The sequence below is a fragment of the Lampetra planeri genome, chromosome 78 (assembly GCF_965212315.1).
Source record: "Lampetra planeri chromosome 78, kcLamPlan1.2.h2, whole genome shotgun sequence".
Lineage (NCBI taxonomy): Eukaryota > Metazoa > Chordata > Hyperoartia > Petromyzontiformes > Petromyzontidae > Lampetra > Lampetra planeri.
In genome coordinates this window covers 2,064,583-2,085,535 of record NC_136183.1, presented here as the reverse complement: position 1 = coordinate 2,085,535, position 20,953 = coordinate 2,064,583, and the positions used below count along the sequence as shown (strand labels likewise).

General features: G+C 42.9%; 1 protein-coding gene across 1 annotated transcript in view; it reads left to right on the top strand.

The window, feature by feature from the left end:
- Positions 1-7,615: 7,615 nt before the first annotated feature.
- LOC144738222 (uncharacterized) overlaps positions 7,616-20,953 on the top strand; it is a 32,429-nt gene continuing 19,091 nt past the window's right edge. Inside the window, 5 exon segments of the mRNA XM_078621220.1 lie at positions 7,616-7,643; positions 14,088-14,994; positions 14,996-16,661; positions 18,056-18,104; positions 18,619-18,740. Of these exon segments, the coding sequence (XP_078477346.1) occupies positions 7,616-7,643; positions 14,088-14,994; positions 14,996-16,661; positions 18,056-18,104; positions 18,619-18,740 (2,772 nt within the window).

The window sequence follows — 20,953 nt, the reverse complement described above, 5'->3', positions numbered from 1 at the left end:
TTTTTATTAATATGGTAAGGTGAGGCTTAAGACTAAGAATAGACTGCAGAGCACCTTGGTCTCGGCAAAGACAATTTCATGAGAGCCCACAGAGTTGTAGCAATGATCGGCAACGGCCGAAGAATCAGTTCTGCCGTCAGATCTGAAACACGGTAGAACTGATTCTTCGGCCGTTGCCGATCATTGCTACAACTCTGTGCGCTCTCATGAAATTGTCTTTTCCGAGACAAAGGTGCTCTGCAAACCTCCTGGCTATCATCAAAGGTTTGTACACGAAGCCATACAAATATACAAACACAGACATAATTTAAACCGTGATGATGGTTACAAACTGAGTAATCATTGGAAAGATGTGATTAACCATGCAAAAAAGATTTAACTACACTTATTTGGACCATCTTATTTGACAGACAACTATTACAGGTTACAGATAGACAGCCAGTTTTGTTTTACCAGGTTTAGTTTTTTCTTTTTTCACACTTTTGTTATGTAGGCTAGGCGTTAGTCACAAACCGCACCTCTCCATAACAAAGGCTCAATCTTTTGTTATGCAGTCTATTTTTAGTCTTAAGCCTCACCTTACCATATTAATAAAAAGTGTGCCTTTCCGGGCCCTTCCCCCCTCAACCATTATATATACGGAGTGGTAGCTCTTGTAATCTCTCATTTACTTGATACAGCTGTCGTGGCTGTGACGGTTCCACCTGAAGACGGAAGCTTGTGTTGCCTCCGAAACGTCGTGATTTTTTTATTTTAATTTTATTTTACTTTTATTAATTTTAATTTTTTACCTACGTGACTTTACCGAAAAAAACCTAAGAAAATTATTCATAAATACCGTCGCGAGTTCATTGCGACGGGTTCAGCATCCACGCCTCATCACTAGACATAAGCCCGTCTCATTAACATAATTTATTAGATTTTGGATTTAAAGCTTTTGTGACTGCAGGGATTCATATTCATGATTATTTCGGTAAAGTAACGTTGAAGGGAAAAAAAATATCATATATTTATATAATATAATAAAATATTTTTATATAATATATTATTGTTGTATTATTTCCCTTCTACGTATCTTTAGCGAAAGAACCAAGAATATAATTTATTCAGTTACACCCCCGCTCGTCGGGGGAGGAGATTGTGTTGAACCCCGCAAGTGACGTCATGTCACCTCCTGCTGCCACGTGACGTCACGATATATCTGGAAGCTGCTGCATTGCGCGCGCTCTCACTGAGATCCGTGGTGAGAAGTTCACATCGTGGTTGTTGTTGTTGTGGTGGTTGTTGTTGTTGTTCACCCAGGTAGAGCCTCGCTCCGTCTCTCGTAGGTATATCAATTGAGGAGCAGCGAGTATGGAATCGATGTCCAGCTTGGAACATTACAACGCGGGGCCTAGCCATACGGGGCCTTGCCTCCTACCCTCGCCTGATTGCATTTGCTTTAATTCTCTGCTTAAGTTTAATTTGTCTTCATCTGGCTCACTACTTCATGGGACCTCCTTTTCCAGTATCAAACTATAAGAAGAGGTTTTCCCCTTTTATCACTTATAGATTTATACTATTTTTTGTCTTGGAATATTTTTTTATACGATTTCTCCGTGTTTATTTCAATTGTTTATTTGGAATGCAGTCCAGTACTTCAATTGTGATGTGAATTTTAGTTGACGTTTACCTAACGCCATTACTTAGATCAGGCTTAAGTATTGAATATTATACTTTTAGCTTTCGCGCGGCAATTTCCAAGAACGTAACCTCCGCGATATTCTTGATTTGCTGTATTTTATGTCTATTGACTACAGCAGAGGTGTACGGATTTTCAACAGAAACTAGATCTCTGCATAAAGAGGCTTGGGGCTTTGGGTTGTTTGTTTTCAAATTTATGCCTCTGCTCACATTATTTGAGGATTTGTATGATTTTGGGCAGGACGGTCTAAAGCTGCATGACCAGGAGTCGGAGCCATTTCCTGTTCAACTTGGCTTCTGACAGAAATTAACTCTGGCCCCATGCATTACATTACATAGCATCTTCAATAACTATGTACTATTTGGGTCTTTCGGTCAAGTCACATAGATAGAAAATAATCGATCACGACGTTTCGATCGCAACACAAGCAATCGTCTTCAGGTGAGAGAGAGAGAAAGCTGCTAGAAATTTGTGATCTGATCCCATCTGTGAAGGATGTGATTCCTGACATGCAATTCCCCGGTGTCTACAAACTAAGTTGTGTCTGCGGCAGTAGTTACATTGGGGAAACTAAACGACATGTCTCGGACCGTGTTCGTGAAAACAAGGCGGAACTGCAACACGTTAGGACCAATACCTCGGCCGTGGCTGATCATTGTTTTAACGCTGTGGGCTCACATGATATTGATTTTTCCAACACGAAGGTAATCTGGAAACCCACTAGATATCATCAAAGATTGTTCTAGAAGCCATCCAGATATATAAACAGACAACTTCAACTGAGAAGATGGTTACAAATTGAGTAATCATTGGAAGGACGTTATTAACCAGGTAAAGGCTTAACTTGCTATGATGTTTCCATCTTTTATACCGATGTTAACTGACTCTGAGTTTCATTACTAGGTTGAATGTCTTTGTATTGACAGACTGGGTGTCCACTGTCCCAGCCTCTGTGGTTGGACCATCTCTAGCGCCACCCACCTACCTTGATGCACCCATCTCAGGACAGGCTAATCTCTCACAATACAAAGGCCACTGCCTCAGCCATTGACATGCTAATCTCTCAATACAAAGGCCACTGCCCCAGCCTCTGTGGTTGGACCATATCTAGCTCCACCCACCTACCTTGATGCACCCATGTCAGGCCTATATAAGACCTTTCCTCAGTAGCTTTTTCTCTCTCACCTGAAGACGATTGCTTGTGTTGCAATTGAAACGTCGAGATTTACTATTTTCTATTTACGTGACTTGACCGAAAGACCCAAAGAGTATGAATTCCTGCAGTCATGAAAGCTTTAAATCAAGAAATAACTATGTAGTGTGAGAAACTTCCAATGGTCATATCAAAGCCATTGCATTTGCTACGGTTATGATGATACGCTAATCGATGCCTGGTTATAGTTAAAGGATCGTTCCCTGCTGGTCAACCATGTTACATCTGCTGATGATTTAGTAATCACTACTCAATTTGATGGAATTAGGGAATCTTGTTCTGTGCCTTGATAATTCCATCATGAAATGGGGCCTTGCAAATGTTCCACAAAAATATATCACCTGCCTGGGAATGTCATGTCATAACACTGCACCTCCTCAACTCTTCATGAATAAGGCAGTTCTACAAGTGTTGGAGGCGCTTCCATACCTGGTTAATGTGTTCATTACCGGCTCTGGTTTGGCAGCCCAAGTCTCACTTCAAATTAGTTGAGCAGCATTATTTCATTAGACTGTGTAACACTGTGTGGAAGGTGCCTGGACTTTTGCTCCATACAAAGCTTTGTCCATCGCCAAGGTCTAGTCCGGCTTGAGACCATCCCTCTCCCTGCCATACTGGCATCGCACCCGCCCCTCACCCTTCATCCTGCAGATGGCGGGTGCACAGGATGGCACCACTTAGCCATTTCGAGCTTGCACGACTGAGATACGTGGGTCACACGGCCAGGAGGCGTTTGTTGGTGAACACAACCGCTGGGCCTGGCTCTAGGGGTAATATCAATATAGAATATATGTAAGTATGCCCCCGAATAGACTGCCCCTGGAACTCTACTAGACTTGTACCACTGGGCGATGACCCCTGGGCTGGCCAAGGACACGCTGGTGGTACTGTCACTCTGCTGGCCTGGGAACGCTTGGGAATTCCCCAGGATGAGCTAGAGTCTGTCGCCAGGGAAAGGGAGGCCTGGACTATCCTACTCAGCATGCTGCCACCACGACCCTCACCAGGACAAGCGTTTTTAGAAACTAACGAACAAAGCTGTGATTCTTCTTGGCCACAGATATTACTCTGTGAAAGCAAAATGTGAAATTATTTTAATGACCATCTGTGCTGGCTTATACAATGAAGGCTGGCCTGCCTATGATTCATCCTCTATTCAACCAGACTATATTGTAATTAGAACTTACAGATTCTTAAGATATCAATATATAGAATATAATCTTCAGCCTCTTTGGCAGGCGAGGCTGCATTGTTTCGGTCATGAATCCCGCATTCCCAGACACTGCATGCTCAAGCAGCTTTTTGTCCAGATATTAGGGGCTGAACAGGCATGGCATTAGCTAGAGACGAGATTGGAGGATGTTGAGGTGATCGGACCTGCAGATGACTGGTACCAGGAGTGTCAAGAAGAGCCTCTGTGGAGGAGGCCCGTGAGGTACAGTGTGGGAAAAAAGTATTTGATCCCCTGCTGATTTTGTATGTTTGCGCACTGACAAAGCAATGATCAGTCTATAATTTTGATGCTAGGTTTATTTGAACAGTGAGAGAATAACAACAAAAAAATCCAGAAAACCGCATGTCAAAAATGTTAGAAATTGATTTGCATTTTAATGAGGGAAATAAGTATTTGACCCCTCTGCAAAACATGACTTAGTACTTGGTGGCAAAACCCTTGTTGGCAATCACAGAGGTCAGACGTTTCTTGTAGTTGGCCACCAGGTTTGCACACATCTCAGGAGGGATTTTGTCCCACTCCTCTTTGCAGATCTTCTCCAAGTCATTACGGTTTCGAGGCTGAAGTTTGGCAACTCGAACCTTCAGCTCCCTCCACAGATTTATGGGATTAAGGTCTGGAGACTGGCTAGGCCACTCCAGGACCTTAATGTGCTTCTTCTTGAGCCACTCCTTTGTTGCCTGGGCTGTGTGTTTTGGGTCATTGTCATGCTGGAATACCCATCCACGACCCATTTTCAATGCCCTGGCTGAGGGAAGGAGGTTCTCACCCAAGATTTGACGGTACATGGCCCCATCCATCGTCCCTTTGATGCGGTGAAGTTGTCCTGTCCCCTTAGCAGAAAAACACCCCCAAAGCATAATGTTTCCACCTCCATGTTTGACGGTGAGGATGGTGTTCTTGGGGTCATAGGCAGCATTCCTCCTCCTCCAAACACGGCGAGTTGAGTTGATGCCAAAGAGCTCCATTTTAGTCTCATCTGACCACAACACTTTCACCCATTTGTCCTCTGAATCATTCAGATGTTCATTGGCAACTTCAGACGGGCATGTATATGTGCTTTCTTGAGCAGGGGGACTTTGCGGGCGCTGCAGGATTTCAGTCCTTCATGGCGTAGTGTGTTACCAACTGTTTTCTTGGTGATTATGGCCCCAGCTGCCTTGAGATCATTGACAAGATCCTCCCGTGTAGTTCTGGGCTGATTCCTCACCGTTCTCATGATCATTGCAACTCCACGAGGTGAGATCTTGCATGGAGCCCCAGGCCGAGGCAGATTGACAGTTCTTTTGTGTTTCTTCCATTTGCGAATAATCGCACCAACTGTTGTCACCTTCTCACCAAGCTGCTTGGCGATGGTCTTGAAGCCCATTCCAGCCTTGTGTAGGTCTACAGTCTTGTCCCTGACATCCTTGGAGAGCTCTTTGGTCTTGGCCATGGTGGAGAGTTTGGAATCTGATTGATTTATTGCTTCTGTGAACAGGTGTCTTTTATACAGGTAGCAAGCTGAGATTAGGAGCACTCCCTTTAAGAGTGTGCTCCGAATCTCAGCTCGTTACCTGTATAAAAGACACCTGGGAGCCAGAAATCTTTCTGATTGAGAGGGGGTCAAATACTTATTTCCCTCATTAAAATGCACATCTTATATATAAAAGTCTTCACGTGCTCGCGCTTGCGGGGGATTTGGCTCTCGAATGGTGGGCTGAACGTAGAAAAAAATTTGACAGGCGGCATGCCCTAAGCCCCGCGGTGGGAATAGGCTATTCCGATTTCCAATCCGTAAACTTTAAAGTAGTTTAATTAACACATTTGTGCCGTTTCTATGATTCATTATTTACTTATTGCGCCACATCGACCGTACCAAGTGACGCTAATTGCGTGGGGGGGGGGACCCTGTCAAGTGGTGCGCGTTCACTCGAGCTCACGGGGACATTTTATTTTACGCGTTTAACAAGGAATAGATATACACATCACGCTGCCGATTTCTCTTCACAGTGTGATGTCCTCTTCCCCCCGCCACTCCAATGCGTGCAGTTACTGATATAAAGTCCTTAGATATTAATTTAATGTTATTAAAGCGGTTACATAGTATTATTCTGGCGAGGGCGGGGGGATGGTGGGGAGGGGCGAGGGTAGTGGCCCAGCCCGCAGCCTGGCAATATCTCACCTCCTCTGGCTTGCCAATCTGGCGAGGCCGCGGGCTCTGCACGGGACGAGGCGTTACTACGCCAATGTAAAGTACTATTTTATTCAATCTTTCGCTAAGTACTCAGGTTTATTGCTTTCTATTATTAAACAAATACATTTACAAATATTACAATGATAATGTTTGTGTACATATAACAACTCGGCTTCATTCTTTACTATTATTAAACTAATAAGTTGCTTAATACTCTATTACTATTATAATGTTCGTGTGCAGAAACTAGATGCGTGTGCCTAAAGTCGATGTCTGTGTGTGTGAGTCCATTTGTGTTTGTGTTCGTGTAAGTCGATGGGTTTCTACGTGTGTGGGTCCATGTCTGTGTGTAAGTCCATGTGTGTGTCTGTCTTTTTCAAACGGACAACGCCCCTGTGTGTGTGTACGTACAATTGTTTGTGTGTGTGTGTGTCAGTCCATTTGTGTGCGTATCTGTCGCTGTGTGTGTTTTAGTCCACGTGTGTGTAAGTCCATACGTGTGTGAGTCGATGTGTGTGCATGACTCCATCTGAGTGTGTAAGTCAATGTGCGTTTGTGTGTCTATGTGTGTCAGTCGATGTGTGTGTGTGTGTTAATCCATGTGTGTGTATCTAAAGTAGATGTCTGTGTGTCACAGTCCATATGTCTATGGGTGTGTAGGGAAATGTGTGTGTCAGTCTATGTAAGTGTGTGTAAGTCCATGTGTGTGTGTCTTAGTCGATATGTGTGTGTAAGTACATGTGTGTTTACATCAATGTGTTTGTGAGTCCACGTATGTCTGTGTGTGAGTCGATGTGTGTGAGTCACTATGTGTGTACGTCGATATATGTGTTTGTAACTCCATGTGTGTGTATCTAAAGTGCATGTCTATGCGTGTGTGAGTCCATATGTCTTTGTGTGTAAGTCCATGTCTTTGTGTGTGTGAGTCGATATGTCTGTGTGTCAGTCCATGGCCGTCTGTGTTAGTCGCTTTGTGTGCATGGCTCCATGTCAGTCAGTGTAGGTCCATTTCTTTGCGTGTCTGTACATCCATGTGTGTATGTGAGTGAATGTATGTGCTTTATTGACCTGCTCAAGGCCTATGATACCATCAGTAGGCCTGGCCTCTGGGTTGTTCTTCATGCTTTCGGAGTCCCTCAAACTTTGCTCACGATCCTTAAGGACCTTCATGTTGGTGAGCAGCCCCGCGTCAAACTACGTGGCCGTCAGTCAGAGCCATTCCTTCTACACCTTGGGGTGTGACAGGAATGTCCTCTGGCTCCACATTATTTAACATATCTTTTTACCACGTACTTCGTGAAGACTTCAATGGCTGTTCCCAAGGAATTACCATATGGTACAGATACAATGGGAGGTTGATCGATGCCCGGGTGCGGTCAAGGGATGCCTCCCTATTGCTCAACCATGTTATGTATGCCGATGCTCTGGTGATTGCTGCTCACTGCGGCTGAACCTGGAGCTTGCCACTAAGAGGTGGGGCCTTACCATTAGCCCCACCAAAACTAAGCACCTGCCTGCGTATTTTGTACCATCGAACAATCCACCCCCACAACTCACAATTGGTGATGCGGCAGTTGTGGAGAGATTGCCGAGATTCCAATACCTGCCCAGTGTGCTCATGACCGGCTCCGGTTTAACAGCAGAGGTCTCACTCCAAATCAGTGGAGCGGCATTATCTTTTCATCAGTTGCGTAATGCTGTGTGGAAGCTACCTGGTCTTTCGCTCCACATGAAGCTCCAGGTCTTCTCGGCCACGGTAATTCCCTCCCTTCTCTACGCTTGCGAAACATGCACCCCCCTGATGGAACATCTTCGCCAGTTAGAAACATTTAGGCTGGCCTGCTAACGATCCTTTCCTGGATTTAACCATATGTGTGTGTGTGCGTTTAAGTTAATGTGTTTCTATGTGTGTGGGTCAATGTATGTGTGTAAGTCCATGTGTGTATCTTCCTTTTTCGCCCGAGCAACGCCGGGTACTTACCGCTAGTCAATTTATAACATTTTTGACATGCGTTTTTCTGGATTTTTTGGTTGTTATTCTGTCTCTCACTGTTCAAATAAACCTACCATTAAAATTATAGACTGATCATTTCTTTGTCAGTGGGCAAACGTACAAAATCAGCAGGGGATCAAATACTTTTTTCCCTCACTGTATAGCTACTATACTTTTTAGCAGCGTGTACTGGCTGTAGTAGTCGCTATACTAATTCTAAAGCAGTGTGTCCTGTCTGTAGTAGTAAGGTAGAACCCATTGAGGTACCCTAATTTTGTTTGTAGAATGTACCATTCCAGGTGAAGTAAGTGTTGGTAAGGCAGTTCCTTTCCAAAGTTGGTACATCTGGATTCAGTCACTGTTGGACCAAGTCTTCAATGATTGCAATGGTGTCAGGTACAGGTACCTTGGTGAACAGGGAGTCTACTTTGAAACTGACAAGCAAATCATCGGGAGACAGTGAGATGTCTTTGATTAGAGAAACCAAGTGAGCTGAATTAAGTACAGCTGAGGTATTCTTGCCCGTGAAAGCAAGCAGGGTCTCAGACAGAAATCGGGCCAGTTTGTAGGTGGGTGAGTTAATGGTGAAGACGATAGGACGGAGCAGGTTAACCTACTTTGTGGATTTTTGTAAGGCCATAAAATCTGGGTGGTCTCGCAGCCGAAGGTTTTAGAGAGAGCTGCGTGGTCGGTTCGATTAGAGAAGTCGAATTAGTGATGATGTTGTTGGTTTTCGTGGCTAGGCAGTTGGTGGGATCTTTTTTGATTTTGGTATAGCTGCCATCATTAAGAAGGTCCTGAATTTTGTTGTTGTAAGTGGTTTTATCCAGGATGACAGTGGCATTGCCTTTGTCGGCTGAGAGGATGACAATGTCATCTCTCTTTTTTAATTGAGCGAGTTCAAAACGCTCGTCCTTGCTGATGTTGCTAACGGGTTTCTTAGCGTTTTTGAGGATAGCAGCGATTTCAAATCTTGCAACGTCTGCTGGGATGTGTCCCAAACCTTTGAGGGCTATGTCGACCTGGGCAATGATATGACACACTGGGATGTGTTTAGGGGAGACTGCGAAATTCAACCCTTTAGCTAGTACCGATTTTAGTTTGTCGGAAATTGGGCTGTTACTCTGATTGATAAAAATCTTGTTAACATCTGACTTTTTAACATGTGGCTTGGGCTTCTTTTTTGACATGAGGTGAAATTTAGCAATCAAGTTAACTTTACGTTTAGTTGACATTGAAGTAGCTGAAGAAACTGTCATGTTATCTACATGGTCCCAATCAGATGTGGACATTTGATCTGTTAATGCTAAGTGTGATTGTAAGAGAGTCTTGTCTAATTTATCAAGTTAAAATCGGAGCAATCTTATTCTCTCTGAGATTAGAGCTAGGCTCGCCCTAAACATAGTCTACATTATAGACTGCCAGTACACTTAACTCCGATTAAGAACCAGGCCTATCTATATTAGTGTTTTTTTTATTATTTTTACTATTTCGATTTTAATTAACTTTTTTTATTAAGATTTTTCTATCTATGTGACTTTACTGAAAGAACCAAGAATATAGTACTTAACAGTGCTGTGATAAGGCCTAGTCCCATGCAGGGGCCCCGGTCTCGTGCATGCGCAGATATGTGCTTTGACGCTCGCTCAGCATAGTAATATAATAATTAATAGTACTAAATTGTTATATCATGGGACCTCCGCCTTTTGGCGTCCTCTGGTCTATCACTGTTTGAGACTAGGCTCGAAAGAAAGCTGTCTCTGGTGTAGACCAATCAGTTTCAAGGACAATGCATATATTATCAGTGTGTTTTTTTGTTTGCATTTTGACTGCAAGTATTGTGGTTAATGCAGACATGAATCCTTGTAAAAAGGTTTCAGTTTTGCTGCCAGAAAAAAAGGGGAACAAACCTACTATACCATTGTTGCCAGATAGAAAGGTAAAAAAACAATTATATTTTTCTTCTTGGTTCTTTCGGTAAAGTCACGTAGAAGGGAAGTAAGAAAATAATAAAAATAAAACATAATAAAATGAAATAATTCTCATGACGTTTCGGCTACAACGCAAGCAGCCGTCTTCAGGTGAAGAATGAGACACTACCAAGCTAGGAGCTTATATATAAACTGGGTTGGAGGTGGAAGAGCGCCTTAACAAAAAGAATGTGCATATGAAGAGGAATTTTGCATATTCATGGAAAATGCGTAGGAGGTGGGCGGGGGGGTTTCAAAGTCATATTATGCCCATGCATTATGCAGGATCAGCAGCACCAAGGGGGGGTGCAGGGAGTAGCATTAACAAACGAAAGGAATGTTAATGATATGTAGCTGCAGTTACTAAACAACCACGTAGAAAACTAAAGTATAAACTACATAAAAAACTAAAGTATAAACTGCATAGCACCATCAGTATACTTACTATACTCTACAATAAGCTGAGTTACTAACAGCAAGTAATACATTACAATTCTACGTCGTAAAAATTATATAATATGCTTCCATCTAAACTTTATTCTCTTACATCACACGAGCATATACTGTACTATATACTGCCATAGATAAACCCAACTTTAAATTATATACTGTATTGCTATAAACCACCCTATACCTTATACATTTCAACATAACACTATGTATTATTCTACCCACCCTAATGTGTATTGAAATGGTTTATTACGTCCTTCCAATGATTGCTAAGCCAGAATCCATCTTCTCGGTTAAAATTGTCTCTGTGTTTGTATATGTGGATCGCCTCATGAACGAATCTCTCATGATAGCCAGATGGCTTGCAGAGAACCTCTGTCTTGGAGAAGTCAATGTCATGTGAGCCCACTGAGTTGTGACAGTGATCAGTGGGCTCACATGACATTGACTTCTCCAAGACAGAGGTTCTCTGCAAGCCATCTGGCTATCATGAGAGATTCGTTCATGAGGCGATCCACATATACAAACACAGAGATAATTTTAACCGAGAAGATGGATTCTGGCTTAGCAATCATTGGAAGGACGTAATAAACCATTTCGATACACATTAGGGTGGGTAGAATAATACATAGTGTTATGTTGAAATGTATAAGGTAGTTTATAGCAATACAGTATATAATTTAAAGTTGGGTTTATCTATGGCAGTATATAGTACGGTATATGCTCGTGTGATGTAAGAGAATAAAGTTTAGATGGAAGCATATTATATAATTTTTACGACGTAGAATTGTAATGTATTACTTGCTGTTAGTAACTCAGCTTATTGTAGAGTATAGTAAGTATACTGATGGTGCTATGCAGTTTATACTTTAGTTTTTTATGTAGTTTATACTTTAGTTTTCTACGTGGTTGTTTAGTAACTGCAGCTACATATCATTAACATTCCTTTCCTTTGTTAATGCTACTCCCTGCACCCCCCCTTGGTGCTGCTGATCCTGCATAATGCATGGGCATAATATGACTTTGAAACCCCCCCGCCCACCTCCTACGCATTTTCCATGAATATGCTAAATTCCTCTTCATATGCACATTCTTTTTGTTAAGGCGCTCTTCCACCTCCAACCCAGTTTATATATAAGCTCCTAGCTTGGTAGTGTCTCATTCTTCACCTGAAGACGGCTGCTTGCGTTGTAGCCGAAACGTCGTGAGAATTATTTCATTTTATTATGTTTTATTTTTATTATTTTCTTACTTCCCTTCTACGTGACTTTACCGAAAGAACCAAGAAGATGAATCCCTGCAGTCACGAAAGCTTTAAATCGAAATTATATTTTTACTGGCAAATGAGGTTCCAATGGTGTAAATGCTTCACCCGAGCTCTCATACTCTGATGGTGCATTGTCTTTGAGTTGTGCGCCTTTTGGCGTCATCTGGTCCAACCCATGTGAGACTAGGCTCTAAGGAAAGCTGTCTCGGGTGTGGACCAATCAACTTCAAGGACAGTGCACATTATCAGAGTTATGTTTTTTGTTTGCATTATGACTGCAGGTATTGTGGTCTATGCAAACATGACTCCTTGTAAAAAGGTGTCAGTTTTGTTGCCAGATAGAAGGGTAAAATAAACAATTATCAAACCTATTATATTTTGGTACTGGTAAAGGAGGTCTAATGATGTAGATGTTTACCCTGAGCCCTCATTACTTTGATAGTGTATTGCCTTTGAGCTGTACGCCTTTTGGCGTCATCTGGTCTAGCACCAATTGAGATGAGGCTCTAAATAAAGCTGTCTCTGGTGTGGACCAATCAGTTTCACGGACAATGCATATATTATCAGAGTTTTTTTGTTGCATTTTGACTGCAAGTATTGTGGTTAATGCAGACATGACTCCTTGTAAAAAGGTTTTGGTTTTGTTTCCAGAGAAAAAGTGGAACAACCCTATTATTATGACAATGCATATACTATCAGAGCATGTTTTTTTTGCATTTTGACCACAAATATATATAGTGTTTATGCAGAAATGATTCCTTGAAAAAGGTTTAAGTTTGGTGTTTTAACATCTTAACACCAGTTTTGTTGCCAGAAAAAAATGGGAAAACCTATTCTTATACTAAATTGTTAATTTAACTTCTTTAAAGTTGACGGATGCAAAATGCGATTAGCACTGGCTCACCACGGGGCTTATCACATGGTACCCGGGTACTTTTTTTAAACGTCAACTCCACGGTTCGCGAGTCAAATCTGCTACAAGTTTCGTATACAGACAGACGGACAGAAAAACAGACAAAAAATAATTGTATAGGTAAGAGATGATGATCCATGTGAAATGTATGTGGATTTAAGAGTTTGTCTTTGTGGGGAGCTGTGGCGCAGTTATTTCACTGCATTATGAATTCAACAATTAGTTTGATTATTGCCGACAGCAAACAATTGATAAGTGAAAGCTGGACTTATTATGGTCCTCTGCTATGTTGATTGATCTTAAATTAATTACATGGTGAAGTGAGGAAGCATTAATTCTGAGAAGATCAAGGTGGCCAGGCATGGTTCTGGACACCCACCTTTTTATAATGCCAGTGTGTGACAGTGTCAAGTTTGTATTTGCAGTAAAGTATATTAACTATTGAACACGGAGGTTAAATCAAAACAATAGCTTATTTTTGTTTTCCTCTGGAACTTTTTGTAAGAATGGAATCAGTCAGGAAATTAACACAGCATATATGCTGCTGAAGTTAGATCTGTTCATCCAAGCATTCAAGCAAATCAGCCTGGCTTCACACCTCTAAGTTGTGATTGGACGTTAATTTATGCATTTCTGCAGAATACAAATAGTATTATTTTCAACAGCCGTTGCTATGTTAACTGAATTGTGCTTTTATAAATATTGCTTTTGTCGCCAGGCAGCCGAAATTTTGTGCTTGGTGTTTTGGGTTAATATTTATTTTGAAGATACTAGGGCCTCCAGGCATATTTATAACCATTTGCCCTCTCATTGTGTGCCTTAACAGCCCGTGTGATGGATTGGGGAATATCTTTAATATATGAATAAATATAGACATGTAAGGTATGTGTGACTATGTATATATATTTATTCCTATGTGCCTCGATACTGATGTAGATGGTGTGGATATTTTTTCTGTCTGCAGCTGACGCTTCTTCCGACGCTTCCTCAGCAGAATTGGTCTGATGGAGCAGAGGCACTCGGCGCAGCTCGGTAGAAAAAGGCAACAATGCGACCAGTGTGCATACAGCACAGATCGTGCTGGAAATTTGACACAGCACCAGAAAACTCACACAGGAGAGAAACCCTTCAAGTGTACTGTGTGTGAGAAGGCATTTGCAGTGTCAAGATATCTTAAAAAACACCAGAAACGCACACAGGAGAGAAACCCTTCAAGTGCACTGTGTGTGAGAAGGCATTTACAGTGTCATCAAATCTTAAAACACACCAGAGAACACACACAGGAGATAAACCCTTCAGGTGTAGTGTGTGTGGGAAGGCATTTTCAGATCCATATGTTCTTAAAAAACACCAGAGAACACACACGGGAGAGAAACCCTTCAGGTGTAGTGTGTGTGGGACGGCATTTTCATATTCATCTGTTCTTAAAAAACACCAGAGAACACATACGGGAGAGAAGAAACCCTTCAGTTGTAGTGTGTGTGGGAAGGAATTTTCAGATTCATTCGCCCTTAAAATACACCAGAGAACACACATGGGAGAGAAACCTTTCAAGTGCACTGTCTGTGAGAAGGCATTTGCAGAGTCATCAGTTCTTCAGATCCACCAGAGAACACACACAGGAGAGAAACCCTTCAAGTGCAGTGTGTGTGAGAAGGCATTTGCGCAGTCATCGAATCTTAAAACACACCATAGAACACACACAGGAGAGAAACATTTCAAGTGCACTGTGTGTGAGAAGGCATTTGCACAATCATCAAATCTTCAGAGGCACCAGAAAAAACACACAGGAGATAAACCCTTCAAGTGCACTGTCTGTGAGAAGGCATTTGCATGGTCATCAGGTCTTCAGATCCACCAGAGAGCACACACGGGAGAGAAACATTTTAAGTGCAGTTTGTGTGAGAAGACATTTTCAAGTTCATTTTGTTTTAAAAGGCACCAGATAAGACACACAGGAGAGAAACCCTTCACGTGCACTCTGTGCGGGAAGCCCTTTTCAGATTCATCACATCTTAAAAAACACCAGAGAACGCACACAGGAGAGAAACCTTTCAGGTGCACTCTGTGCGGGAAGCCCTTTGCAGATTCATCACATCTTAAAAAACAGGAGAATGCACACAGGAGAGAAACCCTTCAAGTGCACTGTCTGTGAGAAAGCATTTGCATGGTCATCAGGTCTTCAGATCCACCAGAGAACACACACAGGAGAGAAACCCTTCAAGTGCACTGTCTGTGAGAAGGCATTTGCATGGTCATCAGGTCTTCAGATCCACCAGAGAACACACACGGGAGAGAAACGTTGCAAGTCCAGTTTGCGTGGGAAGGTATTTTCAGGTTCATCTCCTCATGAACTGCACCAGAGAACACACATGGGAGAGAAACCCTTCAGGTGCCTTTTGTGCGATAAAGCATTTGCAAAGTCATCAGATCTTGAAAAACACCAAAGAACACACAAAGGAGAGAAACCCTTCAGGTGCACTTTGTGTGGGAAGCCCTTTGCAGATTCATCACATCTTAAAAAACACCAGAGAACGCACACAGGAGAGAAACCCTTTAAGTGCACTGTGTGTGAGAAGGCATTTGCATGGTCATCAGATCTTCAGATCCACCAGAGAACACACACAGGAGAGAAACCCTTCAAGTGCACTGTCTGTGAGAAGGCATTTGCATGGTCAACAGGTCTTCAGATCTGCCAGAGAACACACACAGGAGAGAAACCCTTCAAGTGCACTGTCTGTGAAAAGGCATTTGCATGGGCATCAGGTTTTCAGATCCACCAGAGAACACACACGGGAGAGATACGTTTCAAGTCCAGTTTGTGTGGGACCGTATTTTCAGGTTCATTTAATCTTAAACGGCACCAGAGAACACACACAGGAGAGAAACCCTTCAAGTGCACTGTGTGCGGAAAGGCGTTCACACGGTCATCATATCTTCAAAGGCACCAGAGAACACACACAGGAGAGAAACCCTTCAAGTGCAGTGTGTGCGGAAAGGCGTTCACACGGTCATCATATCTTCAAAGGCACCAGAGAACACACACAGGAGAGAAACCCTTCAAGTGCAGTGTGTGTGGGAAGGCATTTTCAGATAAATCATTTCTTAAAATACACCAAGGAACACACACAGGAGAGAAACTCTTCAGGTGCACTCTGTGCGGGAAGCACTTTGCAGATTCATCACATCTTAAAAAACACCAGAGAACGCACACAGGAGAGAAACCCTTCAAGTGCACTGTCTGTGAGAAGGCATTTGCATGGTCATCAGGTCTTCAGATCCACCAGAGAACACACACAGGAGAGAAACCCTTCAAGTGCAGTGTGTGTGAGAAGGCATTTGCACAGTCATCAGTTCTTCATCGACACCAGAGAACACACAGGCATCAGAAGATCCCCAAGGAGTGTAGTCTGAAATCGACTTGTGAAAGTCAAAGTGCTCCAATGAGCCCATCCCTCCTGAAAAAAGAACCAGAAGTGAATTCCGGCCTGGACATTATGAAATGTTTAAAGGTGAAATTTGAAGAGGCGACAGTGAAGAGCAAAGAAGTGAAGGTAAAATGTGAAGATGTGATGAAGAGCGAAGAAGTGATGGTAAAATGTGAAGATGAACATTCAACTCCAAAATCAGACCTTCACATCAATGGAGGCAACGTGAAGCAGGAGGAGAATTCTGACTGTGAGGCAGAGCGAGGCAACTCCCAGCAGTTTGTGGAAGTGGAGGTGTGGGTGGACTTCTTAGACAATACAAAGTCAAATGGAGACCCTGTAGATGTGTAAGCTTGAGACAATGAGGTTCCAATAGATTCACCTTTGTCACAGGCCTTTAATGAAAAGAACGTGAAGTTGAACACTCCATTCCTAAGTTCAACCTGCAGAGTAAGAGCGGCCAGTATTGGCGGATCTGTGGGTTGGGTAGATCTCTAACTAGGAGCCAGCGCCAATATGCTCCCAAGCTTTCACTATGTTATAATAATATTAACATGTATATGGTGCTTGCTTATTCGCCTCAACAACTCGGAGTTTCGTATCATATCTCATCACAAACACTCGAAGAGCACGCCTTTTGGCGTCCTCTTGTCTAAAATGGTTTGATTCTAGGCTCGAAAGAAAGCTGTCTCTGGTGTGGACCAATCAATTTCAAAGACAATGCATATATTATCAGTGTTTTTTGTTTGCATTCTGACCCCAAGTATTGTGGTTAATGCAGACCATGATTCATTGTTAAAGGTTTCAGTTTGGTGTTTTAACATCTCAACACCTGATTTGTTGCCATAAAAAAGAGGAAAACATTCTCACTCGAAGAGCAAGTTGTATATATAACCAAGTAATTATGAAAGTATTAGACCTATAGTCATTCAGACGTGATACAATGCGAATGGGTCAAGCACACACGACCAAGATAATATGTATTCCACGGGATCAGAGCCTCACCGACCGCCTTTGGCTTCCAGTAGCTAACAGCACATGGTAGCAGTAAATTATGTATGCAGCGGGGCGCCTCCCCCTAATATATCAAATACCACGCAAGAATTCCAAACAGCGATGTGAGTGCAGTGAACGCTGCTCAAAACGTACTTGGAGTCACTTGCAGAGTCAAAACTGCGGAAAGTGATACGGTTCCAAGCTATAAGAGGTGTAAAATAAAAAATGTTTTGCTTCCAACCCGTGATGAGAGAACGGAATACATGGCGACAGCAAGCACACCCGTGCACAATAGGTCACTACTTCAAAGGCCACAGCACCCCTTTTTGAGAGACTGCAAGTCTCATGCAAAAAAATGTAACACAACCCGTGATGGGAGCGTGGGGTATGCTGCCCAAAACATGAACAGAAACATGGCGGTAATAAAGACATCTGGACAAGAAACAGCCTAAGCGACTTCAAAAGGAAAACAGCTGCCCCTTCATAAGAAGAAAGAGCCTGAGGTGAAAAAATTCAGATATAAGCAAGAATGCAAGAACCGAAATCAGTACTGCTCAAATAATTGCCCAACTGCGACTGTGGAGAAGTCCGAACCATCAAGCACATCACCGTTGAATGCTCCATCCATGCACATCCTGGTGGTATCGCTGAAATCCACACTGCGTCAATCACATAATTGGACTGGATGAGTAACCTCTGCATTAATTTCTTTTCACAATGCCATACTAAAGAATAAGAAGTACTGCGAGTGGCAGGCTCCAGGGATTGCTCTCGGGACTGGCAAGTTGATAGGGAGCTCTGCATCAGCAGAAGCCACGCATCACGGAGAGTTTTTTTGCGTCATTGAGAGAGGCTGCCAGCCAAGGTTGGTGCTCGCAGGATTATAATACAAATGTGGGGAAGAGTGCCGTAGCATTACTATTCCCGGTGGTGAGGTCGCTGTGTACAGCCAACACATGCGATCATAGTGACAATCGTTCCAATTGTGCTCCGATCAAAGTCAACCCTTCGAGGGAAAGCTGGTGCAACCACTATTCGTGAGAGTGCCCCTTTGAATCGCAACCCACAGACGAAGTTTAGTTGAGGATCGGATCAGAGACTGACACGGAACGATATAACTTGATCTGAAGCGTGTCCTCTGTGTATCACGAGTCGTACAGACAACTGGAAGAGGACTCTTGAAAAGTGGGGGGGGGGGTGGGGGGAGACGACAGGCGCTGTCTCTCCAAGTCGTTCCACAGTCTACAAGGATCAAAAGTGTCTGGTGCCAATGGGGGTGACGCGCGTCAACCAGCGGACGAGCTGCAAGCGGTGTCTGGCGACGGGATCATCGCGCACACCTATGGAGACGTAGCCGGACCCATCATCCCTGCCAGCACGGGCACCGCCGACAGCGTGACCAGCGTGCCAACTCGGGCAACCACCCCAGCGGTGGAGAAAGACTGACGAAGCAGCCGAGAACGCCGTGTTCACACACACGCCGACCCAGCGCCCCTGCTGCGGACCTGAGGAATTTTCGGTACAAGGAACGCAGCACTTCGGAAGTCGCTAACTCAACAGTTAGCAAGAAGACAACACACCCACACACATCCGCGCATATTGGTACTAATAAGATTCTTCCAAAAAACATATTTGTGGTGTGTTAACTCTTAGTTGAATGTGAAAAGCATTTCGATTTAAAGCTTTCGTGACTGCAGGGGTTCATCTTCTTGGTTCTTTCGGTAAAGTCACGTAGAAGGGAAGTAATAAAATAATAAAAATTAAACATAATAAAAGACTGCCACTCTACGCCCGACCTTATGGAAGAGGTACGTAGACGACACTTTTGTCATCTGGCCACATGGCCGGCCTGCTCTAGACCAATTTCTCGACCACATCAATTCCATACACCCAGCCATCAGATTCACCATGGAAGTCGAAAATGATGGCAAGCTACCCTTTTTGGATGTCCTAATCAAAAGGAGACCTGATGGTTCAATGAGCCACTCTGTCTATAGGAAAGCCACCCATACGGATGCTTATCTAAAACCGGATTCCCACCACCATCCATCCCAGAAGAATTCCCTCATCAAGACTCTATATCATAGAGCCCAATGCATCTCCGACCATGAACACATTTCCAGTGAACTGAAACACGTACGCCAAGCTCTTAAGGCTAATGGTTACTCCGACTACACAATCCGCAAAGCCATCACTCCAGCCATCAAGAAGGATCCTGTTGAGGAGCCTTTCAAGACCATCACCTTACCCTACATTGCTGGGGTCACAAAAAAGATCTCCAAAATCCTGATTAAACACAAGATCCAGGTCCGATTCAACACAGTACATAAAATCCGTGATCTGGTACCGTCTGTAAAAGATGTGGTTCCAGACATAGAGTACCCTGGTGTCTACAAACTAAGTTGCCTCTGTGGTAGCAGTTACATTGGGGAAACCAAACGACATGTCTCGGACCGCATCCGTGAACATAAAGCTGACCTGAAACACGGTAGGACAAACACCTCAGCCGTGGCAGATCACTGTTACAACTCAGTGGGCTCACATGACATTGACTTCTCCAAGACAGAGGTTCTCTGCAAGCCATCTGGCTATCATGAGAGATTCGTTCATGAGGCGATCCACATATACAAACACAGAGACAATTTTAACCGAGAAGATGGATTCTGGCTTAGCAATCATTGGAAGGACGTAATAAACCATTTCGATACACATTAGGGTGGGTAGAATAATACATAGTGTTATGCTGAAATGTATAAGGTATAGGGTGGTTTATAGCAATACAGTATATAATTTAACGTTGGGTTTATCTATGGCAGTATATAGTACGGTATATGCTCGTGTGATGTAAGAGAATAAAGTTTAGATGGAAGCATATTATATAATTTTTACGACGTAGAATTGTAATGTATTACTTGCTGTTAGTAACTCAGCTTATTGTAGAGTATAGTAAGTATACTGATGGTGCTATGCAGCTTATACTTTAGTTTTTTTTTATGTAGTTTATACTTTAGTTTTCTACGTGGTTGTTTAGTAACTGCAGCTACATATCATTAACATTCCTTTCCTTTGTTAATGCTACTCCCTGCACCCCCCCTTGGTGCTGCTGATCCTGCATAATGCATGGGCATAATATGACTTTGAAACCCCCCCCCGCCCACCTCCTACGCATTTCCCATGAATATGCTAAATTCCTCTTCATATGCACATTCTTTTTGTTAAGGCGCTCTTCCACCTCCAACCCAGTTTATATATAAGCTCCTAGCTTGGTAGTGTCTCATTCTTCACCTGAAGACGGCTGCTTGCGTTGTAGCCGAAACGTCGTGAGAATTATTTCATTTTATTATGTTTTATTTTTATTATTTTATTCCCTTCTACGTGACTTTACCGAAAGAACCAAGAAGGTGAAAAGCATTGTTCTGTCCCTTGAGTTACATGAATACGGTCATTTAGAAGTATTTTAGCCATATGTTATCATTAATTGCATAACTTTATCAATTCATTGATGACACACTAAACATTTATAAGCATCTATGTTACGAACATACACACAGGAATACTATTGTGTTGAGATTTTTCTTTTGATCACAGAATCTTGCCTGCGAATTCATTAATGTCCCATTCGCCAATTT